Genomic DNA, 19,813 nt, shown 5'->3' on the forward strand with positions numbered 1-19,813 from the left:
GTGGAGGTTTGTGAGATCCTACAGAGGTCACCTGTGGAGACCTGAAAGAAGCCACTGGTGTAAAAATTGAGCACCGCAGTCACTGTTATGGCCACTGGCAGTGGATGCCCTCCATGTCTCTGTGGCGCCAAATCCTGCAGCAAGTGGCAGATGTGACCGACCAGTTCCCTGGATATGCGCAGTCTTCAATGACACTGGTTCTCGGTCATCTGCAGGAATGAAAGGCGGTGTCTATAGACCTTGGGCCTAGCTAGGCACCGACCAGCAACGACTCACTGTGGCTCTTCAGTGGCATGTGTGGGAGCCCCAGCTGCCCCCACTTCTTGAGGGTGCTTCTCCTCCCTCTTCCCAGCCAAGCACCTCTGTCACTCTTTTCTCTATCATCTCCTCTCTCTGTACGCCACAAGGCATACAGCTAGGTCACCAGGCTCCATGCTCCTGATGTAATCCTTCTGCAGGATGAAAGAGAGAGACACGTGGTTTAGCATGGGTGGACTAAGAACCTGTCTTGGTTGAGTCTGAAGGTCTCTTAACACATCCCAGAGGGTGCTGACCATCACTTGGATGGCCAGAGTTTGGTGCGCTGCATGGCTGCCCGAGACCCCATCCAAAACCGCCCCACTCCACCTGACCGATTGGCAGCAGCTTTGCCCATTGGACTGCATGCTGTGCTCTCAGCTCAGGCACAGACATTCTCCTAACCCGCACTGCAAGGCTGCAATGTTAGCTTGGACCATGGGGAAGACTGGTCCAAACCGGGATGATGACATTGCAAGGGGCTGTGAGCCCCTCCACCAGTGACTGCTCCATGACCAACTTTAGCAGGGAGATTGTACAATGTGCCCAGTCATCCAATTGTCCTGCTGTCCACTAAAATGCTCATTAGTTTGCAGTCTGTGCCCGAGGTGTGAAAAGCTCTGGAGCACTTGGTGGCCTCTGTATTGCTTGAGTGGACAGATAAGCTAGAGGCCCCACTCCAAGCATGTTAACGTGGCTGCACCTGAACTGTCTCAGCTGCGGAGGAATGGTCACTTTATACAAGGTTTCCCTAATGCATGGCCACGTCCCTCCCCCTAACCCCGCACATGCTTGTGCCCTCCCCCCCACCAACTCGCTCCAACCGTGGGATTAGCCGTTGCCCCGGCACCACGCAGTCAGCCACCGGGAAAAAGCAACTTTCCTGTGCCCTCGTCTGAATGGGCAGCGCCTCAACCTTGAGGTCCAACAGGCGACCCTCACAAGTGCTGCCCAATGTTACTGTGCACTCACCTCCGAGTTCCCCTCGAAGTGCAGCTCACCAGGTGCATATCTTTTAAACGCTGCTGTAAAACACGCCTGGGTGTGAATACGCCAACATACTCAGATCATCCAGTGGGAGGGGATGAATCCGGCGAGTGGGGCTTATAATGATATGCAGATGTATTACAATGAGATTCCCGATGTCCGACAGCGGGAGATGCAACCCGTCATTGATGGGCAGAGCAGCCGATTGCGAACTAGTTTCACAACGTTGTGAAAGTGATTTTTGGCCTCCTCACCACATTCTCCGCTCACGCTGCTGAACAAGCCTGACACCAGCGGGCTCAGAAAATTCCGCCCATTCTTTTTTAGATGTGTGTAATTCTTACCAGCAACTTCACATGGTTGGAAGGGAGTTAACCTTGCTGCTTTTGCAATCTTGTTTTGAGCCCTGTTAACATTCGTTTTGCTGTGAGTTTACCCAAAGTGACTTTTAACCTAATATTCCTGTATTAATTCCATATTAATTGACTTTTATTCCTTCACAGGTGAGATGGAGTATCTAAATGTTAGCTGTGAGTCCTGAGTACCAAGGGTTGCTGATGGGTGCGTGCTGGTGGTGTGGTGCACGGAGCAGCATGAGAGGTTGGTGCTGTCGTGGGTATGAGATGTCACGTGAAGCTGCATTCACTGAGTGAGATCATTAAACTTCTTTTGGCATTGCTGCCAGGTCCCAGGGCCAGGCTGCAGCAGTTGATACCTCAGGCCTCCTGCTCCTATTCCCTTCTCAGGATGCTCCTGAGGGCCTCCTGGCTCCCTGTGGAAACTTTCACCTCCTGTCAGCCTCCATCACCAAGGCCTCCAACGCTGCATCCATGGACCATGCTGCCCTCTCTCTCCCATAGTGCTCTATTTCATTTTTACTTGTAGCCACTTGCCCCCCAGGCAGTCAGCAGCAGCAGAGTCCTTTCTATGGAATCTCCCTTTTATAGGTGCAGATCAGCTGGAGCAGCTGTTAGCCATACAAACATACGAACAAGGAGCAAGAGTAGGCCATTCAGCCCCTCGAGCCTGCTCCACCATTTAATAAGATCATGGCTGATTTGATAGTAACCTGAAATCTGCATCCCACCTACCCCTGTTAACCTAGCTTACCCTTGCTTACCAAGAATCTATCCACCTCTGCCTTAAAAATATTCAAAGACTCTGCTTCCACCACCTTTTCAGGAAGAGAGTTCCAAAGACTCACGACCCTCTGAGTGGAAAAAATTTACCTCATCTTTAAATGGGCGACCCCTTATTTTTAAACAGTGGCTCCTTTTTGTAGATTCTTCCACAAGAGGAAACATGTTTTCCACATCCACCCTGTCAAGACCCCTCAGGGTCTTATATGTTTCAGTCAAGTCACCTCTGACTCTTCTAAGCTCCAGCTGATACAAGGCAAGCCTGTCCAGCCTCTCCTCATAAGACAACCCTCCCATTTCAGATATTAGTCTGATAAACCTTCTCTGAACTGCTTCCAACACATTTACATCCTTCCTTAAATAAGGTGATCAATACTGTACACTGTACTCCAGATGTGGTCTCACTAGTGCTCTGTGCAACTGAAGCATAACCTCCCTAATTGCGTATTCAATTCCCCTCGCAATAAATGATAACATTCTATTAGCTTTCCTAATTACTTGCTGTACCTGATTACTCGCCTTTTGTGATTCATGCACTAGGACACCCAGATCCCTCTGCATCTCAGAGCTCTGCAACCTCTCACCATTTAGATAATAAGCTTCTATTTCATTCTTCCTGCCAAAATGGACAATTTCACATTTTTCCACATTATACTCCATTTTCCAGATCTTTGCCCACTCATTCAACCTATCTATACCTGTAGCCTCCTTATGTCCTCTTCACAACATACTTTCCTACCTGGAAAAACTCAGCAGGTCTGACAGCATCTGCAGAGAGGAATACAGTTAATGTTTTGCGTCCGTATGACTCTTCATCAGAACGAAGGAAATAGAGAAATGAGGTGAAATATAAGCTGGTAGAGGGGGTGGGACAGGTAGAGCTGGATAGGGGACCAGTGATAGGTGGAGGCAAAGAAGAGATTGCCAAAGATGTCATAGACAAAAGGACAAAGGGGTGTTGACGGGTGTTGATTATCACCTTGTGATAAGCAGTGCTGCTTTATGCTCTTCTCTGGATCTGGAAAAATTTATTAATTTTGCTTTCAATTTCCACCCCTCCACCATTTTCACATGGTCCATCACTGACACTTCCCTTCCCTTCCTTGACGTCTCTGTCTCAATTTCTGGCAATAGACTGTCCACCAATATTCATTACAAGCCTACCGACTCCCACAGCTACCTCGACTACAGCTCCTCACACCCTGCTTCCTGTAAGGAATCCATCCCATTCTCTCAGTTCTTTCGCCTCCATCACATCTGTTCTGATGATGCCACTTTCATAAGCAGTTCCTCTGACATGTCTTCCTTCTTCCTTAACTGAGGTTTTCCATCCATGGTGGTTGACAGGGCCCTCAACCGTGTCTGGCCCATCTCCCGCGCATCCGCCCTCACCCCTTCTCCTCCCTCCCAGAAACATGATAGGGTCCCCCTTGTCCTCAATTATCACCCCACCTGCCTCCGCGTTCAAAGAATCATCCTCCACCATTTCCGCCAACTCCAGCATGATGCCACCACCAAACGCACCTTCCCTTCACCCCTCTGGCGGTTTTCCGCAGGGATTGTTCCCTCCGGGTCACCCTGGTCCACTCCTCCATCACCCCCTACACCTCAACCCCCTCCCACAGCACCTTCCCATGCAACCGCAGAAGATGCAACACCTGCCCCTTTACTTCCCCCTTCCTCACCGTCCAAGGGCCCAAACACTCCTTTCAAGTGAAGCAGCGCTTCACTTGCACTTCCCTCAATTTAGTCTCCCACATTTGCTGCTCCCAGTCCGGTCTCCTCTACATTGGAGAGACCAAACGCAGACTGGGTGACCGCTTTGCAGAACAACTTTGGCCTGTCTGCAAGCATGACCCAGACCTCCCTGTCGCTTGCCATTTCAACACACCACCCTGCTGTCATGCCCCACATGTCCGTCCTTGGCCCGCTGCAATGTTCCAGTGAAGCTCAACGCAAACTGGAGGAATAGCACCTCATGTTCCGACTAGGCACTTTACAGCCTTCCGGACTTAATATTGAGTTCAACAACTTCAGATCATGAACTCTCTTCTCCATCCCCACCCCCTTTCCGATCCCCCTTTTTCTAATAATTTATAATTTTAAAAAATATATTTTTTTTTCTTTTCCCACCTATTTTTAAATTGATTTCGATCTATTGTTTTATCTCCACCTTTTAGCCCATTTCGATCCCTTCCCCCCACCCCACCCCCGCTAGGGCCATCTGCCACTAGTTTGTCCTGCTTGCTACCTTTAATGTCCCCATTAGCACATTCCTTAGATAATATCACCACCGTCAACACCCCTTTGTCCTTTTGTCTATGACATCTTTGGCAATCTCTTCTTTGCCTCCACCTATCACTGGTCCCTTATCCAGCTCTACCTGTCCCACCCCCCTCAACCAGCTTATATTTCACCTCATTTCTCTATTTCCTTAGTTCTGATGAAGAGTCTTACGGACTCAAAATGTCAACTGTATTCCTCTCCACAGATGCTGTTAGACCTGCTGAATTTTTCCAGGTATTTTTGTTTTTGTTTCAGATTTCCAGCATCCGCAGTATTTTGCTTTTACTTTCCTACCTATCTTTGTGTCATCCGCAAATTTGGCAACCATCCCATTCATCCCTACATCCAAGCCATTTATATAAATTGTGAACAGTTGAGGTCCCAGCACTGGTCCCTATGCACACTGCTAGGCCTCCTACTGAACATTCAGCTAGCCAGCAGGGTCACACTTGGCTGAATGCTATAATCACAGAAATGAGGAGGCAGCAAAAAGTTTGCTTGCTGTCTGCCTCAATGGGACCCAGCACTAGCAGATCACAAGTCACACCTCCGCCCCATGCAGAAAACAGGAGAAAACCAAATTTACCAAATTTCAGCCCTTCATATTTATATAGCGCCTTTAACATTGTTAAACATTCAAGGTGTTTCACAGGAGTGGTATAAAGCCAAATTTGACACCGGTTCACATAGAGGTATTAGGGCTGGTGCCAAAGTTTGGGTCAAAGAGATAGGTTTTAAGGAGTGTCTTACTGGAGGAAACGAGGTAGCGAGGCAGAGAGATGCAGGGAGGGAATTCCTGAGCTTGGGCCTTAGGCAATAGTCACCAGTATTGGAGCAATTATAATTGTGGATGTTCGAGAGGCCAGAATGAGAGAAGCACGGAGCTCTTAGAGGGATATGGGGCTGGAGGAGATTACAGAGATAGGGAGGGGGCGAGGCCATGGAGAGATTTGACAACAAGGATGAGAGTTTTAAAATCAACACGTTGCCAAAATGGGAACCAATGTAGGTCAGCAAACACAGGGGTGATGAGTGAATGGGACTCAGTGTCATTTAAGACACAGGTAGTAAAGTTTTGGATGACCTTAAGTTTACAGAAAGATTAGTTAATTAGTTTAGATTTTAGAGGTAATTCCAGCTTGAATGAGGGTTTCAGCAGCAGATGAATTGAAGCGGCTGGAGTCAGGTGATATTACGGAGGTGGAAATAAACGGTCTTAGTGATGGCGTAGATATATGGTGGAAAGCTCATTGCAGGGTCAACTATGACACTAAGGTTACAAACAATCTGCTTCAAACTCAAGTGTTTGCCAAGTAGAGGGAAGAAGTTGATAGCTCGAGGTGGGAGGGTATGGGGGTCTTGCTGGGGTGATGATGATGGGGGTCTGGTGGTAATGTCACTGGACTAGTAATCCTGAGGCCTAGGCTAAAGCTCCAGAGACATGGGTTCAAACCCCACTATGGTAACTGGTAGAAATTAAATTCAATTAATAAATCTGGAATATAAAGCTAGTCTCAGTAATAGTGACCATGACAACTATCATTGATTGTCATAAAAACCTATCTGGTTCACTAATAACCTTTAGGGAAGGAAATCTGCCATCCTTGACCAGTTTGGCCTACATGTGACTCCAGACCGACAGCAATGTGGTTGACTCTTAACTACCCTCTGAAATGGCCCAGCAAGCTACTCAGTTTAGGGATGGGAGACAGATGCAGGTCTTGCCAATGATGCCCACATCCCAAGAAAGAATCAAGAGAAAAGTGTTTGTGGTAGGGACTGAAGATAATAATCCTGACATAGAGTGTGGTTATAATCCCCTTTGTTTATGATCTCAGTTTGTTATACTGTTTGAGCTGGGTTAACCTCTAATCTTTACATCCATATCCCTTCAACTGCTTTCCAACCCCTAACAAAAAATCCTAGGCCTTTTGGTAGCAAATTATTGGTGTTTGGCCTAAAGACCTAAAAAGAGAAGAGTCTCCAGTGGAAAATAAAATTGATAAAACCCTGGACACTACTTGAGGAGCTGACAGGGGGCACTGAGCACAGACTCTAGTCTCTGTTGGTAGACACTGGGCCTAACACTAGATGCTAACAAAGGAGCCCAGGACCGAACTCTGGGGGCTGAAGGCAGGACTCTGGAGGCTGGCAGTAGGCTGGAGCTGGTACTTTGGAACATGGGACCTAGGAGCAGGAGTAGGCCAGTTGGCCCTTCGAGCCTGCTCTCCCTGTTGATAAGATCATAGCTGATCTGATTGTGGTCTCAACTCTACTTTCCCATCTATCCCATAACCCTTGACTCCCTTGTCTATCAAAAATCTGTCTAACTCAGCCTTAAATAAAGTCAATGACCTGCCTCCACTGCTTCCTGGGGAAGAGAGTTCTACAGACTAACGACTCTCCCAGAGGAAAATCAATTCTGCTCATCGCCATCTTAAAGGGGAGACCTTTTATTTTTAAACTGTGTCCCCTAGTTTTAGTCTTCCCCTCAAAAGGAAAGATCTTCCCAGAGCTGGTGTCAGTCAGGCCTCGGTTCCTACACAGTACAAGGGTTTTGAGGCTTTGTACACAGTGGAATGGGGGCAGTGGTGGTCATGATGTGTTATAGTTCACTCAAGGAGAGCAAGCTGCTGAGGAAACATCCACTTTTCCATGCTGTACTGGGATCTGATTGGAGGGATCCTGGGCTGTACTGGGATCTGATTGGAGGGATCCTGGGCTATACTGGGATCTGCTTGGCGGGACCCTGGGTTGTAGTGGGATCTGATTGGAAGGACCCTGGGCTGTACTGGGACCTGATTGGAGGGCCCCTGGGCTGTTCTGGGATCTGATTGGATAGTCTGGAGTTATGGATGGTGATGGTCGAGGCTCCAACATTCTTTCCATCACATGGATGAACAGGAATCTCTTCCCTTCTTACCGCCTGCCATTGGCGTGTGTTGGGAGGATTTGCAGGTTGATAATCAACCTGTTTGGCCATGTTATGAACGCACCTTCACTGGCCATTAAGTCCTGCAGTGGGACTCAAACCTGGAACGCTGAGGTAGGGATGCTACCCACTGCTTCACAGGCCACAATGGAGGCAATAGAATCCTCTAAATTGCATGGAATGATTTATCTCCCATTCATGCTGTTGCTGAGGCTGTTGCCCATCGGACCTATCACCTGTGTAGCCATGTCCTGCTATAGGGGGCTATACTGGGATCTGATTGGAGAGACCCTGGGCTGCACTGGGATCTGATTGGAGGAATCCCACATTGTACTGGGACCTGACTGGAGGAATCCTGGGCTGTTGTAGGATCTGATTGCAGGGTCTCTGGACTGCAGTGGGATCTGATTGGAGGGACCCTCAGCTGTACTGTGATCTGATTGGAGGGTCCTGGTCAGATCTGGGATCTGCTTGGAGAGACCTTGGGTTGTAGTGGGATCTTATTGGAGGGACCCTGGGCTGCCGTAGGATCTGATTGCAGGGACTCTGGGCTGTAATGGGATCTGATTTGTGGCACTCTGGGCTGTTGTAGGATCTGATTGGAGGGACCCTGGGCTGTAGTGGGATCTGATTGGTGGAACCTTGGGCTGTTGTAGGATCTGATTGCAGGGTCTCTGGACTGCAGTGGGATCTGATTGGAGGGACCCTCAGCTGTACTGTGATCTGATTGGAGGGTCCTGGTCTGATCTGGGATCTGCTTGGAGAGACCCTGGGTTGTAGTGGGATCTTATTGGAGGGACCCTGGGCTGTACTGGGATCTGATTGGAGGGATCCTGGGCTGTACTGGGATCTGCTTGGCGGGACCCTGGGTTGTAGTGGGATCTGATTGGAGGGACCCTGGGCTGTACTGGGATCTGATTGGAGGGACCCTGGGCTGCTCTGGGACCTGATTGGAGGGCCCCTGGGCTTTAGTGTGATCTGATTAAAAGGACCCTGGGTGAAACTGTGTTCTGATGAGAGCTATATTGTCCTATTCCCCCAGGATGCGTCAGAATGACAGGAGCCCGGGAAATGAGCTTTTAAAGAAAGGTTGGAGTGGAAGTTTTTTGGGGTTGGGACTGCTCACACAGGGACCATTTCAAGCCTGGTTACTAGGTTAAAGCCACAGCACAATCTTTGACAATTAAATAAAATGGAAACAGAGAATGATTTAAGCAGTAAGAGCAGCCTTCAGGCCGAAGAACTGGATGCAGCAAGAAACATAAACATGAAAAGCAGCTTCCTAATTAGCAGTTGAGTGGGAGTAGTGCTTTGGAAAAGTCTGTGAATGACATGAAAAGGAAATGTTCCCTCGTGATGGAGCCCAGTGGGGAGGTGAGAACCCAGCAAGCGATTGAGAGCAATGAGGCCAGGCCTGCTGGGTCTTGTCTGTCCTGGGAATCTGGGAACTCCTACTGCCAATTAAACAAGTGGAGAAGGATTTATTTTGAAAGAAAGATCAATATGAACACATGCTTAGAGCATTGAGAGTGAGTGCCACCAGGTCAGCTCCCTTATGGCAGGAGAGGGTTGTGTGGGAAAATCCATGCTAACTATCACCGAGAGGTACAATTATCTCTTACATTTATAGAAGCAGTAACTAGACCAATAGAAACTGGAGCAATCTGGGCTGGGTTCCTTGGCTTTAAATAGCAGCAAGGATGAACATTTTTGACTGTTAATCAAATCAGGTTTGGTTCAGCCCCGGCCAGTAACAGAGATAGAGGAGGAGTGACAGGAACAGCAGGCTCACACACATCTATTGGCTGTTTAAATACTTGAAACACTTGAAACTGAAACCCCTTTCAGATCTGATTCCACAGGATGGCCTCTAGTTGGTGTGTCAGTAACTGGAAGATGTAAGTTCCAGAACGCAGTGAGAGGTAAGGAATTTTTTTATATGTGCAGAAGAACATTAGTAGCAGGAGCTTTGCCCTCAAGCCTATATTGTTATTTAATTATTTAATGAAAGTCACCAACTGTCCTCGAGTGTCCAGGAAAGGAAGATTAATCTCCTGGATACTACCGTGAGCAAACCCAGGGGAACATTAGAGAGGCATTCCAAACACTTGTACCTTTTTAAAATTTTCTATGAACATTTTTGTTTATTGATTCTAAAAATACTAGCAGGAACCCACAAAACATTTACAGTGAAATTAGTACCTTTAGTGTAATAGTACTTCTTTTAATCTTCATCCTATCCCCCATTGCACCCCTTTGTTTTGTGCCATACCCATCCCCCATTCAAACCCCCCTCCCCCTCCCCCTCCCATACACCCTCTCCTCCAAAACCAACCCCTCCTCTCCCCCTCCCACACCAACCCCTCCTCCTTCCATACCATACCCCTCCCCCTCCCTGTCCCATAACCTCTCCCTACCCATCCCACACCACCTCCCCCTCCCACACCACCTCCCCTCCCTCCCATATCATCTCCCCTCCCCTCGCATACACCCTCCCCTTCCCACACCACCACCTCCTCCTCCCATACCACACCCCTCCCCGTCCAATACCACACCCCTCCCCCTCCCTGTCCCATAACCTCCCCATCCCACACCGCCTCCCCTTCCCCTCCCATATCACCTCACCCCCCTGCTCCCATACCCCTCCCCCTCACATATGCCCCCCCTCACACACACCCTACCCCTCCCATACCACCTCCCCTCCCTCTCCCACACGACCTCCCCTTCCCCCTTCCATACCACCTCCTCTCCCAATTCCCATCCCATACCACCTCCCCTCCCTGCCCTATACTGCACCCCTCCCCCTCCCATGCCACCTCCCATACCACCTCCCCCTCCCATAAAACCTCCCCTCCCCATCCCATGCTACACTCCTCCACTACCCCTCCCCTTCCCTGCCCCATGCCACCACCCCTTCCCCTCCACCTCCCTGTCCCATACCACCCACCCTCCCCTTCCAACTAGGAAAAAGGAATTGCTGGATTTGGTACTGGGGAATGAGATGGGCCAAGTGGACTAAGTGAGGGAACACTTGGGTAAGAGTGATAAGGTTTAGATTAGTAATGCCAAAGAGCAAGGAACAATCTAAAGTAGAATATCTAAATTGGAGGAGAGCTAACTTCAGTGGGATGAGAAGGGAGTCTAGCCAGAGTAAAATAGAACCAAAGACTGATGGGAAAAATTGTAACAGAACAGTGGGTGATTTTTTTTAAAGGAAGAGATGCTTCAGGTACAAGCAATGTATTTTCCAACAAGAGCGAAATGTTGGTGGGGGGAGCACTGGGGGTGCATGTTGCAAAACCAGGGCACCTTTGATGAGGAAGATTGCGAATATGATGAAACAAAAAGAGGGTGTATGATGCACGTCAGGTGAATTCCTCAAGTGAGAGCCAGGTGAAGTATAATAGTTGGGGGGAAGCGAAGAGGAAAATAACACTGGCAAAGAGAGAGTATGAGAATAGAATGGCAATTAACATAAAAGGGAACTCAAAGCTCTTCTACCGGTATGTAAATAGTAAGTGCGTGGGGTTGGTCCTTGGGAACAAAGAGGGTGGTTATATGCTTAGAGGCGCAGGGCAAGGCTAGAATACTTGATGAGGACTTTGCATTGATGTTTACTAAGGAAGAGGATGCTGACAAATTATCACTAGAAGTGGGGATGGTGGAGATAATGGATGGGTTGAAAATGGAGAGTGAGGAGGTGCTGGAAAGGCTGTCTATGCTTAGAATAGATAAGTCACCTGGTCTGGGTAGCTTGCATACCAGGTTACTAATGGAAGTGGGAGTAGAGAAGGACTTGGCTTAATTGTCCAATCTTTGCTAGATATGAGGGAGGTGCCAGAGGATTGTAAAGTGACCACTTTTTTCTTTAGTTTTTTCACAGGATGTGGTTGTCGCTGGTAAGGCCAGTGTTTGTAGTCCACCCCTCATTTGAACCTTTGAAATGAATGACTTGTTGAGCCATTTCAGAGGGCAGTTAAGACCAGGCAATGATAGCAGATTTCCTTTCCTAAAGGGGCGTTAATGAACCAGATGGGTTTTTACGGCAATCAATGGTAGTTTCATGGTCACCATTACTGAGACTAGTTTTCAATAAAAGATTTATTAATTGATTTAAAATCCGCCACTGCCATGGTGGGATTTGAACCTGTGGCCTCAGAGCATAGCCTGAGCCGCTGGATTACTAGTCCAGTGACATTACCAACATCAGCCCGTAGAAGTGTACAAGACTATGACAGGTTTAGATAAGGTAGACAAGGTCAGCTTTTCCCATTAGCTGATGGTACAAGGACTAGGGGGACACAAATTTAAGGATTTTGGCGGGAGACGCAGGGGGAACGTGAGGAAGAACTTTTTTACACTGCGAGTGGGAATAACCTGGAACTCGCTGCCCATGGGAGCAGTGGAAACGGAGACAGTGAGTGGGAATAACTTGGAACTTGCTGTCCACGGGGGCAGTGGAAACGCAGACGCAGGCACTTGATGAAAATAAGCTAGCAGGGTTACAGGGTTCGAGCGGTGGTGTGGGGCTGACTGGATTGTTCTACTGAGAGTTGGCATGGACTTGATGGGCTGAATGGCCTCCTATGTGCGCTGATGATCCTGACTTTAATCTGGTTATTATACAAAAGTTAGGGGTAAAAGCCATAGGAGCATATCTCCTGGAATGTCCCTTTCCCATCACTGACCTCACCAAAATTCACAGGATAAAGGAGAGCCCAGTGTGGGCTAGGGTTCCTCCTGTAATGCTGTCCCACCTAATCCGGGGACTGGGAGCAAGATATGTGTCGAGATCCCCTCTGATCACCTGTTACAAATGGACTTGCTTTATAACTGTACAGTATAGATTGTAGGTGATTCTCATGACTCCAGGCTGAGGTCATTACCTATGTCACATCTGCCCTGGAAGCAGACAATATGTCTCCATCCACACAATCCCTAATCCACATCCATATGTTAGTGGTAAATTCCAGTTTTAAATTTGAATGGTCAATATTTGAAATCTGGGTGGGGTAATTTTCAGCACTAAAGAGATGAAGAGGGTTCCAAGGTGAAGCCTGGAGCTGAAAGACTGGTTTAGCCCATGTTTATTGCAATGTGCCATTGTGGTAGAGGAGTTGGGGCTACACAGAGGATTGTTAATGAGCTGATTACAATTTAAAATGTTCATTAAAGAGGCTGCATGACAGTTTGGTGACGTTTCAGCTAACAGCCACTCCTAACAGTAAGCGGCTGATTGGGTATAAATGCTGTGTTGATGTGGATTTCAAACACTACTTAAAGGGATAGTCATTATTTCATGTTCACTTGTTGCTGGAGCTGTGCTGAGGACCTCACAAACACATCAGGAGAGTTTCTGAGATAATCTGTCCAAATTCCATTGACACTGCAGCAATATTTATTCTGACAATTCTTTGAGGAATTCACCTAGTAAGTGTAAGTGTTGTGTTACTCCACCTTGTTGGATACCTGGTGAGTGGGAGTGTTTGGTCATCAACACCTTGCTAGGGATCGCCCCCCCCTTGGTTTCGATGAGGAATGGAAGCCGGAGCAGAGGGATGGGCTCATGAACGGAGAGAGGGATAGGAAGGCGAGATGAGTAAGCTGAGTGATGTAGGCAAGGTGGATGAGGTGGACAACGTGGGCAAGGTGGGTGAGGTATGTGACTTGGGCGTACTGGGCGAGGTTAATTCCTACCATTCTGTGATACAGGACATCCCTCCTCCTCTGGACCTCCTCCATTAGGACCGCCAGAGTCATGCCTGAGGACCAGTGCACCCCCTCCCTTGATCCCTGTGCCATTCTGGAAGCTGTCACTCTGTGTGTCAGCCAGCGCATTCCACACTCTTAGTGGAAGTGGGTACGAGGAGCTCACATTTACTGTTCTAACTGTGTCTAATCAGCGCTTGAATTAAACTCATAGCTGCCTGGTCAGTGCCTACAGGCGAGTTCAGACCACAAAACTGATTCAATTAGCCCAAAACTGTCAGGTAAATCAGACTTTCAAACAGCTCAGTTTTCCAACCCAGCACCCATTTAGCTGCCATCTGGTCAAAAGCACCCCCAGGAAGTTCCAGTAACTCTTCTTTGAGATGTAGAAAGGCCAATGGCACTTAAAATGAGGAATAAAGCAAGAGATTTCCTGAAAGAAAGTCAGTTTGAAAGAAAAACCAGTTTGAAATTGCTATGAAGCAGTTTAGTTCAACATGGGCTCCTAGAGTGGGAAGGAATTCTAAATGAAATAGTATATACTTAAAGGTTATTTTTGAAGTGACAGTCTTCTGGGTTATTATTTTGCCCTCTGGAGGTTAGATTATAACCCTCCTACTGTAAATATATACCTGTATTATAAACAGGATTTGCTGAGTTTTGCTACATGAATTGACTCAATAATTTTAAGGTTGAAGTGAGCTCTGAAGTTGAGATGCTCTCTGTGCTCACTGATAATGAGAGAGAGTGGATGTTACCTATAAACAGTGGAACCGTACCCCAGAAACGGTGGAACTGTGCCCTGTATCCACTTCAGCAGGAAGAATAGAAAAGTAGTATGCTATTTAAATGGAGAGAGATTGCAGAACTCTGATGTACAGAGGGATCTGGGTGTTCTGGTACACGAATCACAAAAAGTTAGTGTGCAGGTACAGCAAGTGATTTGGAAGACAAATAGAATGTTGGCGTTTATTGCAAGAGGAATAGAATATAAAAGTAGGGAAGTTTTGCTACAATTATATAGGGCATTGGTGAAACCATATCTGGAGTACTGTGTACAGTTTTGGTCTCCTTATTTAAGAAAAGATATAAATGTGTTAGAAGCAGTTCAGAGAAGGTTCATTCAACCGATACTGAGATGGGTGGGGTGGGGGGGGGGGGGGGGGGGGGGGGCGCGGGGGGTGGTCCTTATGAGAAAAGGTTGGACAGGCTAGTCCTGAATCCAGAATGACAGATGATCTTATTGAAACATATAAGATCCTGAGGGGAATTGACAGGGCGGGTGTTCCCCTGTGGGAGAGACTAGAACCAAGGGACACAGTTTAAAAATAAGGGACCTTCCATTTAAGTCAGAGATGAGCAGAAACTTTTTCTCTCAAAGGGTCGTTAGTCTTTGGAACTCTCTTCCCCAGAGAGCCAGGGTCATTGAATTTTTTTAAAGGAGAGGTAGGGAGTCAAAGGTTATTGGGGGTAGATGGAATGTGGAGTTGAGGTGACAATCATTATTGGATGATAGAGCAGACTTGAGAGGCCGAATAGCATACTACTGTTCCAAGTTTGAATGTTCGACATATGAATGCTCATATGTTTATCTGTTCATATGGTGAAACTGTATCTCAGTAATGGTGAAACTGTACCCCAATAATGGTGGATCTGTACCCCAGTGTCATGGACAGAATGTTTGTGTTCACTTACAGCCTGTGATCAGTATGTTTTTTGATGAAAGAAGTGTGTTTTCTTACCCTCAGAGTGTGGGTCCCAATTAAATAATTCCAGCAGCAAGCTTTTGTGAGTTTAAAAATAAAGGAGGTTATTTATTCTCCCACACTTGACCTGAATTAAACACAGCATCAGATACTCTCACGGGCATAAAGATTAGTTACAGGTGAAGGTCATGCAGTTTCTTGGATGGGTTCAATGCTATAAAGTTGAATAAAAGGTCTTGTAAAGCGAAGGATTCTCAGCAGGCTGTTATCTTTCTTCCAGACGAATTTCTAGGAGGTTGGTTCTTAGGTGAACTCAAAGTTGGAAAAGGTTGGGATTTTGATAATACCCTTTTAGATTGTTTTCATGAAATGGCATTGCTTCAAATCAGTCTGGAATGTTCCTCTTGAAACGTGGGTGGTTTCAATCCACAAAAAATGTCAGTGACCCTCAGGTGGCCATCTTTACAGCCTTTTCTGTTTACATTTAAAATATAAAAATTAGTTTGAAGTACAGAATAGGACATGCTGGCACTGGACATGAAACAAGTTATGCGGGGAGCTGTATCCCAGTTAGTGGTGGAACTGTACCCTAGTAGTGGGGGAATTGTACCCCAGTATCACTCAGGAGAGAAAAGAGGAAGACAATGAGTAGAAAGAAATGAGTCTACTCATGAGGATATTGAGGTCAAATATGGAGTGATAATGTTCTGTTACATAAATCAAGTAATTGGTTTACATCTCCCAAGACTTTTTATTTCCGGAGTAATTATTAAATGTCTTTTAATTTGGCTTGATTTAAAAGGCTATTGAGAATCTCCCAGTGGGCAGTGTCAGAGAGCAGATTGTGATTTTGTACTCTGTCCAAACAGGCACTTGGCTAGAGCCAGGAATTCCTGGGTAAAAGCCATATCACATGAGTGCCAAGAACAGTGCTGCTTTCAGGAAACAACTCAGCTTCCCTGAATCAGAGGTGTCTCAATACAATGGGACTAACCTAGAAACTGGAAGCTGCTTAAAACCCAGTGCATGTGGTGTATTCGCCATCAACTGAGGCTCCTCATTGATATTACTGAAGACTGGCTTCCACAGGGAACTCACCGACTCACAACTCACTCTAATATACACAAGAAAACAAGGAATTTGAAGAGCATGGAGAGCCTGCCAAGACTCAGTGTGTGCAAGACAGGGCTCAGTGTGTGGGACAAAGGTAGAGTGTACAAACAGGGCCGATGCACAGATAGGCCTTAGTGTGTACAGGATAGAGCTGAATGTCTACAGCTAGTTATCCTAGGACAAGAGAAGGCCTCATGTGCACAGCGAGGGCCCCAGTGTGTACAGGCTAATGGTAATGCAGGTATTTGAGATGAGATAAAAAGGTTCTTGGCTGAGAATCAAGAATCATCCAATCGTTTAACAAAGAATCTGACTGGCGAGGGAAGGCGCAAATGATGGATGTGTCGGTTCACCAATGGGAAGACTGTAGGATTGGGAGGTCACGTGATGAAAACTCCAGGAATCCGTCCAATCAGGATTGGCAACACGAACTGGAGCTCTGATTGGTTTGTGGGACTGGGACCCACAATGTCTTCACCAGGGAGGTTTGCTGGAAGCTCTCTTCCTCGCGACCCTGGCAGTGTATTAGTGAGGCTCAGTCACCACGCTCGATACAAAGTGCCAATGATGAGAGAGGGCAGCCCTCGGGCAACTGACTGACCAAGGAGGGAGTGGGTTAAACAGTCAGCACCCAGCTCTTCAATCATTACTTTCAGTTACACGTCTACACCAAGATTTGATTATCCTGAAAACACTGAACTGTGAACTAATCCCTAATTTGTAACACATTTTTATAATTCTACTCTGTAAAAGCATTTCACAGAACAAACCCTCTCTTTCTTCAGTCTTTATGTTCCCAGCCTCTCAGTTTGATGGTACAGCATGTGTAATCCAGGACTCTCCTTGACCCCTACACTGTTTACCCAAAAAACAGGATGATGGCATGTCATTGGCTCCAGTGTGCAGAGAGGGGAGGGGATGGGGTCATAGGTCACCGGATAGCTGAAGGTTAGTGAAAGTGCAGCCAAGACTGCGGGGTCAGCGAGTGACACCATCTCGTGATTGGTACTGAGAAGCAGCCCCTGCTGTTCAGTCTCTGAGCTGCCTGAATACACAGCCCTCTCAAAACAGAACCCTCTCGCAGGAGAAAACAGGCTGACACCATTCACGCAGATAAGTATGATTTTCTTATCTATTCTCAGATGGTTTTTTTGTGTGCTGCGTATTGTTTGTGGGGAGGGTAGGCTGTATGAGGAGTGAGGGATTCGGTACCAATGGAGCTTCTTGTAGGTACACAGTGCAAACACTGCACTCAATTTCAGGCCCATTATTAAATCTCTCAGCTCCAGATAGAGATGACTAGAAGCTCAACACAAAGATCAGCAACAAGACTTCAGCTTGGCCACAAAATAGATTTACCGTTAGCTTCCTTTACAGAGTAAGATATCAAACTTGGCTCAGGAGCCAAGCTACACAAAGCTTGACTCCAATTGCTCTCTTTAATCAATGATTCATTTGTATAGGGAGTCTAAAATCAGTTTCTCTTTGAAAAAGGCACTGACCTGGCATATACGCTGACCCAGGGCAGGCAAAATATACCAGGGTCACTTGACCCAGGCCAGAGAGGTGCACAGTGCACAGTGACTTGGGACAGGAAGAACCAAGTTCACACTAATCCAGGTTTGATAAGGTCACAACTGGATCAGAAATACATTGATTGGGATGACAGGACGAGGAACACACTGACCCAGGACAGACAGGGTCGTGTTGTGTGGCACTACCACCATGCTAAATGGGATAGATTTCAAACGGATCTGGAAACTCAAAACTGGGCATCCATGAGGCACTGTGGGCCATCAGCAGCAGCAGAATTGTACTCGAACACAATCTGTAATCTCATGGCCTGGCATATCCCCCACTCTACCATTACCATCAAGCCAGGGGATCAACCCTGGTTCAATGAAGAGTGCAGGAGGGCATGTCAGGAGCAGCACCAGGCATACCTAAAAATGAGGTATCAGCCTGGTGAAGCTATAACACAGGACTATTTGCGTGCCAACCAGAATAAGCAGCAAGTGATAGACAGAGCTAAGCGATTCCACAACTAACGGATCAAATCTAGGCTCTGCAGTCCCGCCACACCCAGTCATGAATGGTGGTGGACAATTAAACAACTCACTGGAGGAGGAGGCTGCACAAATATCCCCATCCTCGATGATGGGAGAGCCCAGCACATCAGTGTAAAAGATAAGGCTGAAGCATTACCAGCCAGAAGTGCCGAGTGGATGATCCAACTTGGCCTCCTCCAGAGGCCCCCAGCATCACAGATGCCAGTCTTCAGCAAACTCGAATCACTCCATGTGATATCAAGAAATGGCTGAAGGCACTGGATACTGCAAAGGCTATGGGCCCTGACAACATTCCAGCATTAGTACTAAGGACTTGTGCTCCTGAACTAGCTGTACCCCAAGTCAAGCTGTTCCAGTATGGCTACAACACTGGCATCTGCCCGGTTATGTAGAAAATTGCCCAGATACTTCCTGTCTAGAAAAAGCAGGACAAATCCGACCCGGCCAATTACCCCTAATCACTCTACTCTCAATCATCAATAAAGTAATGGAAGATGTCGTCGACAGTGCTATCAAGTGGCACTTACTCAGCATTGACCTGCTCACCAACATTCAGTTTGAGTTCTGCCAGGGCCATTTGGCTCCTGACCTCATTGCAGCCTCAATCCTAACATGGACAAACGGGCTGAACTGCAGGGGTGAGGTGAGAGTGACTGTCCTTGACATCAAGGCAGAAGGTCCTCAGGGTAGTGTCCTAGGCCTAACCAACCTCAGCTGCTTCATCAATGACCTTCCTTCCATCATAAGGTCAGAAGTGGGGATGTTCGCTGATGATTGCACAATGTTCAGCACCATTCGCGACTCCTCTGAAACAGTCCATGTCTAAATGCAGCAAGACCTGTACAACATCTAGGCTTGGCCTGATAAGTGTTAAGTAACATTTGCGCCACACAAGCTAGGCAATAACCATCTCCAATAAGAGAAAATCTAATTATCTCCCCTTGACATTCAATGGCATTACCACCACTGAATCCCCCACTATCAACATCCTGGGGTTACCATTGACCAGAAACTGAACTGGACTAGCCATATAAATACTGTGACTACAAGAGCAGGTCAGAGGCTAGGAATCCTGCAGCGAGTAACTCACCTCCTGACTCCCCAAAGCCTGTCCACCATCTACAAGACACAAGTCAGGAGTGTGATGGAATACTCCCTACTTGCCTGGATGAGTGCAGCTCCCACAACACTCACGAAGCTTAATACCATCCAGACAAAGCAGCCTGCTTGATTGGCACCACATCCACAAACATTCACTCCTTGCACCACCGATGCACACTAGCAGCAGTGTGTACCATCTTCAAGATGCACTGCAGGAACTCAGCAAAGATCCTTCGACAGCACCTTCCATACCAAATCTAGAAGGACAAGGGCACCAGATAGATGGGAACACCACCACCTTGAAGTTCCCCTCCAAGCCACTCACCATCCTGACTTGGAAATATGTCACCATTCCTTCACTGTCGCTGGGTCAAAATCCTGGAACTCCCTCCCTAACAGCACTATGGGTGTACCTACACCACATGGACTACAGCAATTCAAGAAGGCAGCTCATCACCCCCTTCTCAAGGGCAA

At 47.2% G+C, this 19,813-nt stretch overlaps 2 protein-coding genes across 2 annotated transcripts in view; both read left to right on the top strand.

Annotated features, from left to right (window-relative positions):
- eapp (e2f-associated phosphoprotein) overlaps positions 1-19,813 on the top strand; it is a 503,058-nt gene that overhangs the window by 431,206 nt on the left and 52,039 nt on the right. The window lies entirely within an intron of this gene.
- The window catches only part of pltp (phospholipid transfer protein), an 86,644-nt gene continuing 76,255 nt past the window's right edge, over positions 9,425-19,813 (top strand). Inside the window, exons 1-2 of the mRNA XM_078554722.1 lie at positions 9,425-9,563; positions 11,525-11,540. Coding sequence (XP_078410848.1) covers positions 11,526-11,540 — 15 coding nt within the window. The 5' untranslated portion in view covers positions 9,425-9,563; position 11,525. The remainder of the gene's footprint in view (positions 9,564-11,524; positions 11,541-19,813) is intronic.

Source organism: Cetorhinus maximus, chromosome 13, assembly GCF_964194155.1.
Source record: "Cetorhinus maximus chromosome 13, sCetMax3.hap1.1, whole genome shotgun sequence".
In the NCBI taxonomy this organism is placed as follows: domain Eukaryota; kingdom Metazoa; phylum Chordata; class Chondrichthyes; order Lamniformes; family Cetorhinidae; genus Cetorhinus; species Cetorhinus maximus.